At 21.7% G+C, this 15,695-nt stretch overlaps 4 protein-coding genes across 4 annotated transcripts; 2 read left to right on the forward strand and 2 right to left on the reverse strand.

Annotated features, from left to right (window-relative positions):
- Positions 1-893: 893 nt before the first annotated feature.
- Positions 894-4,721, forward strand: PBANKA_1227700 (inositol 5-phosphatase, putative; the record flags this gene model as incomplete). Its single annotated transcript, XM_034566349.1, has 1 exon — positions 894-4,721. The coding sequence occupies one exon, from the start codon at positions 894-896 to the stop codon at positions 4,719-4,721; it is 3,828 nt and encodes a 1,275-aa protein (XP_034422955.1).
- Positions 4,722-5,100: 379 nt separating this feature from the next.
- PBANKA_1227800 (conserved Plasmodium protein, unknown function) lies at positions 5,101-7,707 on the reverse strand (the record flags this gene model as incomplete). The annotated part of the gene is made up of 3 exons (XM_034566350.1): positions 5,101-5,152; positions 5,274-5,331; positions 5,523-7,707. The coding sequence occupies 3 exons, from the start codon at positions 7,705-7,707 to the stop codon at positions 5,101-5,103; spliced, it is 2,295 nt and encodes a 764-aa protein (XP_034422956.1).
- Positions 7,708-8,484: 777 nt separating this feature from the next.
- PBANKA_1227900 (periodic tryptophan protein 2, putative) lies at positions 8,485-11,781 on the forward strand (the record flags this gene model as incomplete). The annotated part of the gene is made up of 1 exon (XM_034566351.1): positions 8,485-11,781. One exon carries the CDS (start codon positions 8,485-8,487, stop codon positions 11,779-11,781), a length of 3,297 nt encoding a protein of 1,098 aa, XP_034422957.1.
- Positions 11,782-12,196: 415 nt separating this feature from the next.
- On the reverse strand, positions 12,197-12,859 carry PBANKA_1228000 (1-cys peroxiredoxin, putative; the record flags this gene model as incomplete). The annotated part of the gene is made up of 1 exon (XM_034566353.1): positions 12,197-12,859. The coding sequence occupies one exon, from the start codon at positions 12,857-12,859 to the stop codon at positions 12,197-12,199; it is 663 nt and encodes a 220-aa protein (XP_034422958.1).
- Between the last annotated feature and the right edge of the window lie 2,836 nt (positions 12,860-15,695).

Genomic DNA, 15,695 nt, shown 5'->3' on the forward strand with positions numbered 1-15,695 from the left:
TTTTTCATTTTTTTTCAAATATTTTATTTTTGCTACCATAATTAGACAATATATGCATGTGCATATATCATAAATAAAATGAATGATAAAATTAGGAAATATAAAAAATAATTACAAAAAAAAAAATTAATTTAAATAAAATATTGGAATTTTAATCAAAGTCAAGGAATATGAAAGTTATTTTGTAGATTTAAATTGTATGCACTGATATTTTCCATAATTTATTATTGTAAATACTTTTATACGAATAACAACTATATGTTAATATATATATCATTTTTACTAAAATTATATAAAAAAAGAAACCTTAAAACTACAAACTGATGAAATAATAACAATATAATTAAAATTGTGGACCATATATAGAATATTATATTTTTTTATGAATAATATATACACAACAAATGTTTTAAGATTTGTTTTTTTTCATTTCTTTTATTATTTATCATGTTTTATTTAAGTTATATAATACTTCTAAAATGTCACCAAATCAAATAATTGTAAACTAAAAAAATTGCATTGAAATAATACAAAATGTTATTAACACTATAGTAAAAAAAAAAAAAAAAAAAAATATATGATAAAATATAGGATCCTTGTTGCGGAAATTTACAAATTAAGAGAGGAATAAAAAATGTAAAATAATAATCCAAAATAACATGGAATTGTAGGAATTTAATAATTCTGTAAAATTTTGGCAGGCAGTTGATATATAATACTCCAAAAAACAAAAGTATTCAAATTTTGGAGAAATATAAAATTATAAACCATTTCATATATATAAATTTGCAATGCATTTCTTTTTTCTTTTTCAAGTTCATATTATTGAATTAACCAAATTGAATTCAAAGAAATAAACATACAACATATTTGAATATAGAAAAAACGAAACAATGTATAGTTCAAGCCCAATAATATATAAAAAGTTTAAGATATATAATAATCGAGATGTAATAATAATAGTTGGAATCAATAAAAAAGAAGATGCATACAGTATTTGTGAATTAAAACGAGATAAAAAAATAGAAATAAAAAAATATTATGAAATATTTGGTAAAACAAATTATCGAAATTTAATAAAAAAAAAAAAAGGAGAATATTTATGTAGATGTGAAGGGATATTAGGATGCATACAATTTCTAAATTATCCATATTTATATGTAGTTACAGATAAAGAAAAAATTGGGGTTTTATTTAATGAACATGCCATATATAGTGTAAAGAATGTTCTATTAATACCTTTTAAAGAAACTGTATTTGAAAAAACAAATCATGAAAATAATTTAGTACAAATATTTTACAATTCAGCAAATCATAAGTATTTATATTTTTCATATACATATAATTTAGCTAATAGTTTACAAAATAATTATTTTATACAAAAAGAATATTTGAAAGGAAATATAATATATAATAGAAAATATAAAAATAATTATATATGGAATTTTTACCATTGTAAATCATTTTTAAAAAAAAATATTTTTATTTGTCTTTTTGTAATAAATGGTTATTTAATTCAATCTAAAATACAATTTTCAGGAAAATATGTTGACATCACATTTGTGGCTAGGCGTAGTTATAAATATGCTGGAACACGTTATAGAAAACGTGGAATAAATTATAATGGATTTTCCGCTAATGAAGTAGAATCTGAAATTATTTTACATGAAAAAAATAATATATCGAATGGTATATTATCTTATGTACATTTAAGAGGATCTGTACCAATATTATGGAATCAATCTATAAATTATAAATTGTTAAAAAAACCAAAAATTAAATGTTTAAAAACAGATATAAATTTTATATGTACAAAGAAACATTTTAGTTATTTATTTAAAAAATATGGTTATCCAATTACAGTTGTTAATTTATTAAGCAAAAATAAATATAGTGATGAAAATTTATTATCTAATACATATAAAACATGTATTAATGCAATTAATAAATATATCCCGTCAACTATTCGAATTTTATACAAACATATAGATTTAAGAAAATCATATAAAATAGGAACAAAGTTTGCTCAATATAATTTAAAACTTTTATTTAAATTTTCTTTAAATAATATAGGTTTTTTTTTTACACACAATAATCAAGTTTTGTCAATGCAAAGAGGTGTACTTCGTTTTAATTGTGTGGACTGTATAGACAGAACCAATGCTGCTCAAATTTTTATAAATATATATATGTTCATAAAATTTATTACATTAATAAATGTGTTAAAAAAATCTGATTTATTTATATCTGATTTAAAACAACTTTTTCAAATGTGTGAACAATTAGGAGATGCTGTAGCAAAACAATATGCAGGTTCTATGGCTCATAAAAAATACACTTCTGAACAATATACAAATTTTTTTATACAAACAAAAGAGTTATTTACATCAATTAAAAGATATTATATCAGCTCTTTTAACGATTTAGAAAAACAAAATTCAATAAATTTATATTTAGGTGTTATTAAATCTAAGCTTAATGAAATATCAAATGCACATTACCTCGATACTTATATCCATAATTCCTTTTTCAAAGATTTTGGAAATGATAAATATTGGTGGGTTCTACCTCTAGAGCACTTTTATTATAAAGTAGAATCACTACTTGATGGACCATTCGATAGATGTGAAAAATGGAACAAAAAAAAAAAAAAAAAATTATGTAGACATAAAAAAAAAACAAAATTATATATATCAAAATTATCTTTGCATTTAAAAGGATATACAAAAATTGTAAAAAATATAAACGCCAATTTAAAATTCTATAATTGTTATAGTAAAACAAATGTTTTTAAAAATATGTATAATGCCAATAATATTCTTAATATATTTTTAAAACAAAATTCAATATTAAATTTGGAAAAATATTCAAATATAAATAATATTACTAAAGTTAAAAGACCCCAAGGAATATACACAAAAAATAATATAGTAAATAATAATCAAATAATTTTTAATTTTTTTAAAGAAATTTGCTACACATTTGAATATTACAATGTTTATAAAAACAACTTTAATAAATTTTTTAAAAATAAAAATATTTTTCGACTAAAAATTTGGAGATTAATTGCTTGTTATAATTACCTAAATTATTTGAAAATATTTTTTCAATTTTTTTTTCTTGTTTATTATTCTTTTTGTTCTAAATATAACGTTATTCAAGTTTATTTGGAACATTTGCGAATCATTTCAGAATGGCAAACAATCCAATTATCACATCATGAAACACCCCAAACAAACAAAACAAACGAAATAAACAAAGACAAATATTATTTGTATAGTGATGGGAATAACTACTCGCAAAGTAGCTTTGATGAAGAAAGTTGTATTGTTAACAGAATCGACAATTTATTCCACATTTCAAGCCAATTTAATTCTTATAAAAATGATGTAGAAAATATTATTGAACAATTTAAAAAACGGGGGAATATGGCTATTGTATTACATTCATATATTAATTATTTTTATATAAATAAATTTAACTATAATTATTTTATTCTAAACTTATCATATATATCAGAGGAAGATAACCAAGCCGTTTCGGAAAATCGAGTAAAAAATAGTAATGATAAAATCAGTCATATAAATTGTGAAAACCAAATGGATGTACAAACAAAAAAAAAAAAAAAAAAAAATACAGAGCTTTTTAACGAAATTGCAATGTCTTGTAGTAACTATCAAATCAAAGGATTGTATGCTTTTAGTTCCAAAATAATTCATAAAAAAAAATATTATTGTGGAAAAAAAAATGATTTAAAAAGCAAACTAATTTTTTCAGCTAATTATTGTTTCAAAAAAAAATCGAAACTTATATTGGATAATCATAAAAAAAAGAAAAAAACTATTATAAATTTGCCGCGTGTATATAGTCCAATATATTTTAATGTAAAACTGTTAAAATATTTTATGTTTGTTCATTATTATTCTTCTTCTAATTATAATAATTTAGCGAATGTAAAAAAAAAAATTGGAATAATTGATATGGGAAAAAATAAAGATTTGGTAGAAATACAAAATGCAAATAATATTCATAAATCAAATAAAGCTATTACTTTTTATAATATTCAATTTTATCTCAAAAAAATTATTGGAATGCATAACGGGTGTAATATTAACACATTTTTCAATGAACTATATATGTCTTATATTTATAGTTGTCATTATTACAAAAAATTTAATTTGAATTTCCAAAGGGATATAAAAACACTTTTTTATAATACTACAAACTCAATTAATAATTGTAATAATAATAATAATGATAACAATGAAAAAAAGGCAAGTAATATAAAATCAGAAAAAATTCAATTTTTGCATGAATATAATTCATTTGAAAATATTTTAAAAGAAAAAAAAAAAATTAAATTAATCGATGAAAAAATACACAATGAAATAAATCATCATTATCAACTAGCTAATAAATATATGTCTATTGATAGCTTCCAAAAAAAATATTATCATGAAATGAAATATTTTCAAGAAAAAGATCAAAAAATTAAAAATTATTTTAAAAAAAATACTAAACTATGTAATATTTCAAATAAAAATGACCATAGTACTAAGATAGTTGAGTTCATTGAAAATGTCAAATTAATTAATAAAAAACAAGTATATAAATGGGAACATAAAAATGTTGAAAATTTTAATTCATTATATGATAAACTTGAAAATAAAATGAATTATCACGATTATTGTGATCCTCTACGTAGAAAAATATTTGCCTAAAATATATAATGCGCTATATACCTCAGTAAGGCAGTAACTAGTCATATATTTAATATATAAAAATATATGAACGAATTCAATTTTAACAATGAAAAAACAATTATACTGACATATTTTGTAATAAACGAATATAAATCATTCCTTATTATGTTATTTTTTTGTTAATATCTATGCATATATATTTGCATGATGTTTTATAAAAATATAATATGAAACGATGATGTTTTCACCATTATTGCAACTGCTGGACGAATATAGAAAAAAAAATTATAACAAAATAACAATAATGGAAAAAGTCAAAAAATCAATAAAACTGAGCATATAGGTGTTTAAAATGGGGTACTGTTTTAAATTGCACCTTTAAAAAAATAGAAGGCCATTAATGGTATGGGTGCCTTATTTCCTTCAAAGCCATTTTTATTCGGTTAATGCTTTTAAAAAAAAAAAAAAAAAAAAATCATATGTATATAAATGCTAATAGTTCCTCTTTTTGCCTGAACGTTCATAATTTTTTGTTTATTAAAAAAATAATGTTGCGTCTTTGTGACTTACTCAATTGGGATATCCCCACTAACGGATAGAACGTACTCCTTTATTTTATTTTCAAAATCTGAGAAGAAAGAAATGCAATGAAATAAGCAGATATAATAAAAATGAGATTGTTGCATTAGTAGAAAATGTGAAACTCTGAGGCAATATAATGATACTAGCTAAATGAGAAAAACAAAAATTTGCATGATTGTGCATGTAGAATATTGAAAGAAAAAAAAAAAAAAATAACAATTCATAAATAGTTATTACTTTCAAGAGATACAGCCTCTAAATCCAATTCCGAATTTATCAACTTTAAGGAAATATACCCCTTTATTATACAAACAATTAATATTTCTTTTGGAGGAAATATTAAACAAAGTGGCGTTTTATAAAAATCCAGAATAATTAATGATGATAATTTTTGTAAATAGGAAATGTGATTAGGTTGTATATAATCATTCATTATTGATATAAAATTTGTTATAAAAAATGGAATGAGTTCAAAAGATAATATTTTAGGTTTTATAAAATAATTAAAACTTTTTAATACTTCTCCTTCATAATATATTATGGCTTTTTGAATAAGTTGCAATTTTTGTCCTGAATTATTTAATACCCATTTAGAGGAAGAAATATTTATATATTTTTTTTTTTTTTTACATAATTTTTTAAATTTTTGTATATAAGCATTTTTGTCAATATGTGGATTTTTTAATATATCATTATCTCCTTCGTTTTTATTTAATTGATCAAGATTGTAATGCTCGATTTTGTTCGTATTTTCCTGATTATTATCTTTTTCTGTTTCTTTTTCTGTTTCTTTTTCGGTTTCTTTTTCTGTTTCTTTTTCGGTTTCTTTTTCGGTTTCTTTTTCTGCTTCCTTTTCTGCTTCTTTTTCCGTCGAAAAGTTATATTCTGATAAATCGTCGCTATTGCACTCCGAAAGATATGAATTAAAAAGGTCGCTAACATCACTAATATTATTTATATCAGATATGTATCCAGTATCTGTAATAATATTGTTAAGATCTATCAATTTATTATACAAGTTCATATAGTGTTTTTTTTCTCCATCTTCTTCTTTATTTACCTGATGTGGGTGTTTGTCAGTATTTTTTATATCTTCATTTTGTGTGCCTATTTTTCTTTTTTTTTTATTTTGCATATTGTTTTCTGAAACATTAACACTTTTATTGTGCTCATTTGCACATGCTAATATTTCACTTTTTTTTCTAGCCATTTCTATAAGTGTATCAAAAGTATCGTCATTTTTTATTTCATAACAATTTTGGTGGTTATATATTAAATCAGGTTGAATTTGTTTAATTTTTTTTTTGATAATTTTTTTTTTATAAAAATAATTAAGTAATTTAAAAATACCTTTAGGTATATCATATAATTTTTGTGATTTTTTACATTGCTCAAAATCTTCTCGTAATTTCCATGCTAAAAATATACATGACCCAGCAATAATATAATTTATAGGTTTATTTTTTTTTGTTAATTTTTTTTTATTATATTTATGCATATAATGTAATGCCATTGCAATAGTGGAAAATGACAAACGTAAATATTTTCCTAATATTATGATAAACTTAGATGTGTTTAAAACATATTTTCTAAATTTCTTTTTTTTCATAAATTTTATATAATATTGATCAATTATATTAAATTGCATATTAGTATTGAAAGCTATTTTTAATTTTTTATATATTTCTTTTTTAATTTGTAATTTTATATTATCTATGATTTGTTCACCACTATGTTTGTTGTTATCGTTTTCATCACTGTCTTCTTCATCATTTCTTTCATAATTTTGGTGATTTATATTATTTAGAGATGGAGTTAAATCATTTTTTTTATTATTTTCAAGTTCATCATATTTATTAATATCATTTAATTTGTAATCATTATTCATATTTTTATTTTCTCCTTTTCTCCCTATTCCTAAAATCTGAGTTGAGTAATAAGAGTCACAACATTCATGAAATTGTTTTTTTTTTTTATTTTTTATTTTTTCACATATTTCAGTATTTGTATTATTTATAAATATGTTTTCTTTTTCATCATTGTCATTTTTCAATTGGTAATATTTACCTAATAATTTTGTGGTGGTATTTTCCATATTAATTGTGTTAAATTGAAAACCTATTTGTTCTTCTGATTGTTCTTTATTCTCATTTATTAAATATTGTATATAATTATTTTGTTCATTTTCATTTCTTTTGTTTTTTAAATTATTTATATTTTGAATTTCCTTTACTTTATCCTCCCCTATATCATCATATATATAATTGTTGATATGCTCATGTTTTTTTTTTTCATTTCTTTGTATTATACTATCTTTATTTAATTTTAATTTTTCTTTGTTTTGTTTATTTAATGAATAATTTCTTATAACATTTTCATCAACACTTAAATTATAATTGTATAATAATTCAATGGTTTTCATATTTTTGCAATTTTTTTTTTTATTTAAATCATAATTATAAAAAACAAAAATATATATATAATTCAAACGGTTTTATAAAAATCTCTTTTAAGTGTGCTATTTATCTATATAATTTTTTTCCATTTTTTTTATTTCAATTAAAAAAATTATCCTTATATATGAGCCGAGGCCTTTCGCACTGATTTTCTGCATATAGGTATGCAGTTACGTCGTTAAGGAATTAACTGGTTTTATGTATCCTTTTTTATTATCATTTATTTTGTTTTATTTCGCTTTATTTTTATTTATATTTTTCTATTTCTCTATTTATATTTTTTTTTCATTTTTATTTGGCGATTTTATTTGTTTTTTTGTAATTGGGGCATTTTGAATAGCAGCGAAAAATGATATGACTAATTTGCTGTTGTAAAATAAAAAAAACAAACATACGTATATATTTGTTTTTTTTTAATTTACAAGAATATCCTTAAACTACCCCTTTTTTATATATGTACTGGAATTAAGCCATACTTAGAAGTAGCATAATTAAGCGAGGAAAAAGATTGCCATAAAAAATAGGGTTAAAAAAATAAAATAGTAAAAAATATGATTAAAAAAAAAAATTAGCTAGCTGTTTGGATGGATAAGAAGAATATGCATATGATATATACATCTTTATCGTGAAAAAAAGTATATTTCATTTTATATAAGGTTATTTAAAATTAATGTCAAATATAAAGACATATAGTGAATATATACAAATTAACTAAAAATAAAGTAAAATATAAAACTGATAAAATGTTGAACTATAACCTTAGCAACATATGTGGGAGCTTTTATACAGGAGGCAAGTTAGCATTTAGTGACGATGGAAATTCTTTATTTGTCCCAATAAATAATAGAATAAATGTATACGATTTAAGTAGCAATACATGTAATACATTACTTTCAGAAAATAGAAATGATTTAAGAATTATAGCTATTCATCCAAATATGGATATATGTATAAGTATCGATAAATTTGGATATGGTTGCGTTATTAATTTATTAAAAGATAAAATAATAGCTAGAATTTTATTTAAATCAAAAACTGGTATAATCACTTCTTTCAATTATAATAATATTTTCACACCTCAAGAAGAACAAGATTTTGTTAATTTTTCTACTTTTACAAATAGTGGAAAATATTTTCTTGTAGCCATAGGTCGAAGAGTAATAATATGGAATACCCCATGTAAACATAATAAATATAGATTAGTAAAATATAACGATTTATGTTATCATTCTTTAAATATTATATCAATAGATATATCAAATGATGATGAATATTTTTTAACTACTTCATATGATTTAACTATAAGGATACATACAATTAGCAAAAAAAAAAAAATACGTCCAACTGTTCTTAGTGGCAATAAGAGTATTATTGTTGGAGCATTTTTTTCAAAAAATCGAGATTTTATTTTTAGCGTTAATAAATCGGGGCTCATAATAGTCTGGGCTTATGAAGTTCCCAAGACAGAGGCTGAAGAAGTTAGGGGTGAAGAAATTGTAAATGAAGAAATTGTAGATGAAGAAATTGTAGGTGAAAAAATTGTAGGTGAAAAAATTGTAGGTGAAGAAATTGTGGGTAAAGAAATTGTGGGTAAAGAAATTGTAGATGAAGAAATTGTAAATGAAGAAATTGTAGATGAAGAAATTGTAAATGAAGAAATTGTAAATGAAGAAATTGTAAATGAAGAAGTTAGGGGTGAAATAGAAACTGAGGCAAAGAGAAGAAGATATGTAAAGGCATATGAAAAGAGGTGGTGCTATAAAAAAATATATTATTGTAATCAAGATAAGAACGAAGAAGTTGTTAAAGCATGTTTTAATAAATATCGTGATTTATTAGTTATTGGATATAGTAACGGGAAGTTTGCTATTTATAACACCCCTGAAATGACGTCTCTGTATAATATTAGAATTAACACAAATGTAATTGATGATATAGTAATAAATAAAGATGGAGATTGGATCGCTTTAGCTGAATCTACAAATGGAACTATAATAGTGTGGGAATGGCAAAGTGAAAGCTATATATTAAAACAATATACTAGCAATAAAAATGTAAAATGTGTAAAATTTTCACCAATTATAAGTCATTTAAAGATAGGAAGTAATATAGTTAATAATTCAATGTCATATCATGAATGTGATAATTTTACAAGTAAGTTTGTTATAGCAACAGGAAATGAAGATGGAACGATAAAATTATATGACTATTTATCGTATATAAATTTTGTAACATTTACTGCACATACAAATAGTGTTACAGATATATGCTTTTTACCACAAGGGAATGCATTTATTTCATGTTCTTTAGATGGAACTTTAAGAGCATTTGATTTATTACGATATCGAAATTTTAAAGTATATACAGCAGATTTATTAGAGGAGGATAATAATTTTTTTGCTAAAAATAGCAATAATAATATGAACGAGTCAGGTAAAATTGTTGCCAAAAAAATTTCTAAAAAAATTAATGTACAGTTTTTGTGTGTGAATGTGAATGTAAGTGGAAATATAGTGGCTGCTGGGGGAAGAGGAAACGAATACATTGTATATATATGGAATATTCAAACTGGAAAATGTATAGATAAATTGTATGGTCATAATTCTCCAATTACAAAAATATGTTTTAGTACAAATTTAAAAAATGAAGGAGTTATAGCTACCTGCTCATGGGGTAATAATATTCTTATTTGGGATTTATATTCGAGAAGAAATAAAGGAAGTAAATTTGAAGAAATTATGAACTCACAAAGTATTTCATATATGTGTTTTGACCCAAGAGGTAATGATATATTAGCAGTATGTACGTTAGGGTGCAAAATCAATTTTTGGGATATATCGGTGCAAGAAATTGTCGGAACTATAGAAGGTGCAAGAGATATAAAAAGAGGAAGATTATTAGGAGAAGAATATTCGGCTATTCCTAAAATGAATAATAATAAAAAAAAAAGAAATCGAAAAGATGGAAATTATCCTTATGTAGATGATTTAGAAGACCAAGGAACAAATACGGTTGTAAACCAAAACTGTTATTTTACATGTATTGATTATATACATAATGGGAATTATTTAGCAGGTGTAGCCAATACAAGTGTGAGTTTATATATATATGATACAAATATATATTTATTAGTTAAAATAATAGATTTAACAAAAAATTATTGTGTTGATGGAATAAAAAGAGAAATATCATCACGATATTTAACAAGCGAAGGGAAACATATATATGAATATGATATAAGTGATGAAGAAGGCGATATATATTTAGATAATTATAAAATATTGAATAGAAAAAAAAAAGAAAATATATTGCCTGGTCAGGTAAATGAAAATTTTTTAAATAATAAATTTAAAAAATATAAATTATTATTAAATTATATTAACATATCAGGCGATGATAGACATATAGCAGTTGCAAGTAGTATCGGATTATACATTCTAACAAAAGATCATCAATATTATTATGTACCGAATTCAAAAAATTTATATAAAGGTTTATTAGTTCCTATAAATTATGATCCAAAATTTTTAACACAAAATGTTAATGTAAAAAATTTTAAACTTTCTTTAAAAAAAAAAGAATATATTAAAGCATTTATTCTTTCATTAGCTTTAAATAATTATGAACATATTTTAGAGGTATATGAAAATGTCCCATATAATTTAATCCCTTTATGCGTTAAAGTTTTAACAAAGCCATTTATATATATATTAATAAATTTTATAAAAACATTATTATTAAACGATACAATCAAACATATACATTTACACTTATATTACCTTAATTCAATTTTTACAATTCATTTTAGCATTTTTATAAATAGTGATTTTAATACAGTAGTTAAAAATACTAGTGGAATGAACAAAAATGGACAAGATGATAAAAATGCTCGAACTTCTATTTCAACAATTTCAGATGAATATAGAATATCTCTTCTCTTTATATTAAAACAAATTATTACTTTATATAATGGATTACAATATTTATACACTAATAACATTAACGTTTTAAAATATTTAAGTTTAGATTATGTACCATAATAAAAAATTGTGTGTTAATATATAGGCACCTTTGAGTTTGTACTTTTTATATTTAATTTTTTTTACATGCTTTATACATTTGTGTACTAAAACTTTTTAATTTGGTGAAACCATTCATCATAATTTTTTTAATTAAATAAAAAATATAACACAATAAGGAATATACATATAAATGCGAATCGATTCAAATATTGCATTTATATATTCGTAAACATTTTATTCTTTACCATTACATTATGGGAATGCTAAATAATTTCTTTAAAAGAAAAATGTTTCAAATAAATATAAAGGGGAATACGGATGTTTCTGTTTATGTTTTAAAATAATATAAATAAGTATATGAAATGTATATATATACAAACAAAGTTAATTAAAAAATATCACATATATTCCCTATTCTCCTTTTTATGATTATTCATAAATCAACGAATCTGAGATATTTTTTTTTTGATGGCATTTCAACTTGGGTTACTTCATTTTTAAAATATTTAGATATTTCATCATCCTGAAGAGTTGGAATGATACAACATTTATCACTTTCATTCCAATTAACAGGTGTCGCTACTGGTATTTTATAAGTAAGTTGTAAAGATTTTAAAACTCTTAAAATTTCTTGAGCATTTCTGCCAGTTGTAGCTGGATATAATATAGTTGCTTTAATTGTTTTTTCAGGGGAAATAAAAAAAAGGCATCTACATGTTAATGGTAAACCATTTATGTCTTTTTCTTGTTCATCCATAATTTTTAATTTATTTGCAAGTTCTCGTGATTCATCACAAACAATAGGAATTTCCCATTTATTTAATTTTCCATAATGTTTTATATCTTCTATCCATTGATCATGTGATTCTTTTGAATTACAACTAAATCCTATTAATTTACAATTAAGTTTTAAAAATTCTTCATGCATTTTTCCTAATTCTGCTAATTCAGTCGTACATACTGGAGTAAAATCATTTGGATGGCTAAATAATATTGCCCAGCTATTTTCTATATATTTATATAATTCAAAATCGCCATTTATACCTGAAGCTTTGGCTGTAAAATTTGGAAATTTTGCTCCTAAATGATATCCCATATTGATATACAAATTGTTGTATTTATGTGCTGAAAAAATATTTTAGAATATCTATATTACAGTGATGCTCTTATTTTGTTTCCTAAAAAGCTGTTATTAAATTATTTCAAAATTGGAAAAAATATAATTGCTTTCTGGTTATAAATTTTTTTTTTTATAAAAAAATATTATTTTTTATTTCCTTAATTTTTTTTTTAAATATATGAACGTGCATGTATTTTAATGGAAAAATAAACAGTGTGAAGAAAAGGTTAAAAATAAACAATAAATTTATAAATAAAATTGAAAATAATTTGCAATAACAAAATATTTCAGTAAGAAACAATAAAAGGAAATATGATAAAAAATAAAATAATTTAATACAAAAAATGAAAATTGTATTCGAAAATTCTATCGAAACGGCTGGTTTGTAAAGCCCGTATACATATATACATTCTACTTTTTCAAATAATTGTAAAATAATTATATGGTTTTGGAACAGCAAAAGAATAATACTATTTTTAACGTATAAATATACGAAAGTAAATTTATATATATATTCCGAACCATGTGCATACACAATATATGCATTTAACCCTGTCGAATTTTATAATAATGTTAAAGGCGCACCAAAATATAAATAATAATAATGGAAACAGCAAAACACATTAAAAATTATGAACATACATAATTTGTAACCTATGCAAATACCCAACTTCGACTGTAAATTAATATTCGCTAAAAGTATAAGACAATAAATAAATAATAAATAACACAATTATCGCACTGTTAATAGGAAGAAAAATAATATATATGTTCATAGGCTATATACAATATGCGACAACGTTTAAATACCTTATAATTTTAGAAAGTTTTAAATAATAAGTTTATGTACAAGTTTAAAATAGGATATAAATTTAATAATAATTTTTTTTTCACTATTATTCATATGATTATTGTGTGTATTTCTATGATGCATTTTAAGTGTCTGATTGATATAGGTATTATTTATTATAAAAAAAGTTAGGCCCTATTGGTGTGCTTATATATAAAGGTTTTTATTGGATTGAAGAAAAGGTGAAGGGTGTTGTATTATTGTATATAAAGATACGCTTATGTATATTTTTTAAAATGAATAATAATTTTTGAATTAATTTCCTTTACAAATATTTGTTTATTTTTACTTATTTATTATTTGGGTGATTTATGTTGTTTTAATTATTAAAATTATATGACCAAGCAATATTTTTTTTTCTAAAGGGAATATGAATAGGTTAATATTCTATGATGAAATATATGCTTAATTAAAAAAGGAGAAAAAATAGTTTGAATAAATTATATGAATTACTATATATTAGTGATCCATTTTTATAGAATAAAAGTTGTGATATATTTTAATAGTAAGTAGTTAGCCTATAATAATTTTATTTATGCTTTCAAGTTATGTGTGTGATTTTTTTAATATTATTTCTATTTTTGCCATGTTATCAATCTGGATATGTAAAAGAATTACGTAATAATAAAACTTTTTAAATTCGTCACTAAAATTATTTACATTTATCACTACATTATTCTTTATTTTAATTTTAATTTTAATTAATTTTTTTTTTTCCCTGCCTTTTATTTTGAAATCGCACTAATGCACATGTACCACACACAAGTATGCAAATATATAATTCGTAAAATTGTTAAATTAAAAAGATGAGATATGGATAAAATAATTTTAGGAAAATTAGTAAAAATTTAATAATGTAAATAGTTATATAAAAAACTAGCTTAAATAGTTTAAAGATTGCATATTTTTGTAAAATTACTCCATTTTAGGGATAAAATATAATTATAAGGGTTGGTTATAGAAACAACAGTATGTGTGTAAAAGTTTAGAAAAATTATTTATAATACGCTTTAAAAAAAAAGCGAAAGTGAGAATAAACAAATTATAAATTGCATATTAAAATGTACATTTTCATATATATACGAGACACCTTTAAATATTTTTAACTCCCATTTTATTAGTTGAATGATCATATATAAAAATAAATGATATTTAAAAAATAATAAAATAAATGCAATTTTTATGTTCAAACTATATTATTACATTTTGTTTTTGTTACACATATTTTATATTTTTTTGTTATTATTATATTATTATTATTTTTTGTTTTGGAGCAATATTTTTCATGAATTTTTTAAGTGATTATCAAATGTTACATTACTATTCCATGTGAAATTGCGCTTCTCTCTACAGTATAGAAAATATAAGCAATATATATATACTTATATTTGCATTCTATTTTTAGAGTTTATTATGTTAGTTTTATTTAAAAGCAAACATAGAAAATTGTGTATTTATTGTATGTGTATAACCCATAACATATATATATATTTATGTATATAAAAAATATATATATAATATTTATATATATTAGTTTACATATATTAATATTTAATTTTCCCCATTACAATTTTGTGTTATCGCATCATATAAGGATTTTTTCGAATTTTCCACTTATATTTCGATTATGTTTTTATTTGTATAATTTTGTTTCGTTATTAACCTGCTTAAATATTTTTCATAATAAACACCAATCTATGTTTTCAATAATTTTTAATGATATAGAATGAAATGATATTTTATTTTTTCCAGTTATATAAATAAGATATCCAAGATTCGTCGATATGTGTTAAGCGTGCTATTGTTACTATTTGTTTATTTATTTTTTATGGGAAAATTAATAGTATTGTTTATGGTATGTTTATTATATGACCTGTGCATATTTTTTTTTGCATAATAAGCGAATTATTTCCTTTAATTATATCCATGTAATTTATGTGTTTTTAGTAAAATATAACTTAA

Source organism: Plasmodium berghei, assembly GCF_900002375.2.
Source record: "Plasmodium berghei ANKA genome assembly, chromosome: 12".
Taxonomy (NCBI): domain Eukaryota; phylum Apicomplexa; class Aconoidasida; order Haemosporida; family Plasmodiidae; genus Plasmodium; species Plasmodium berghei.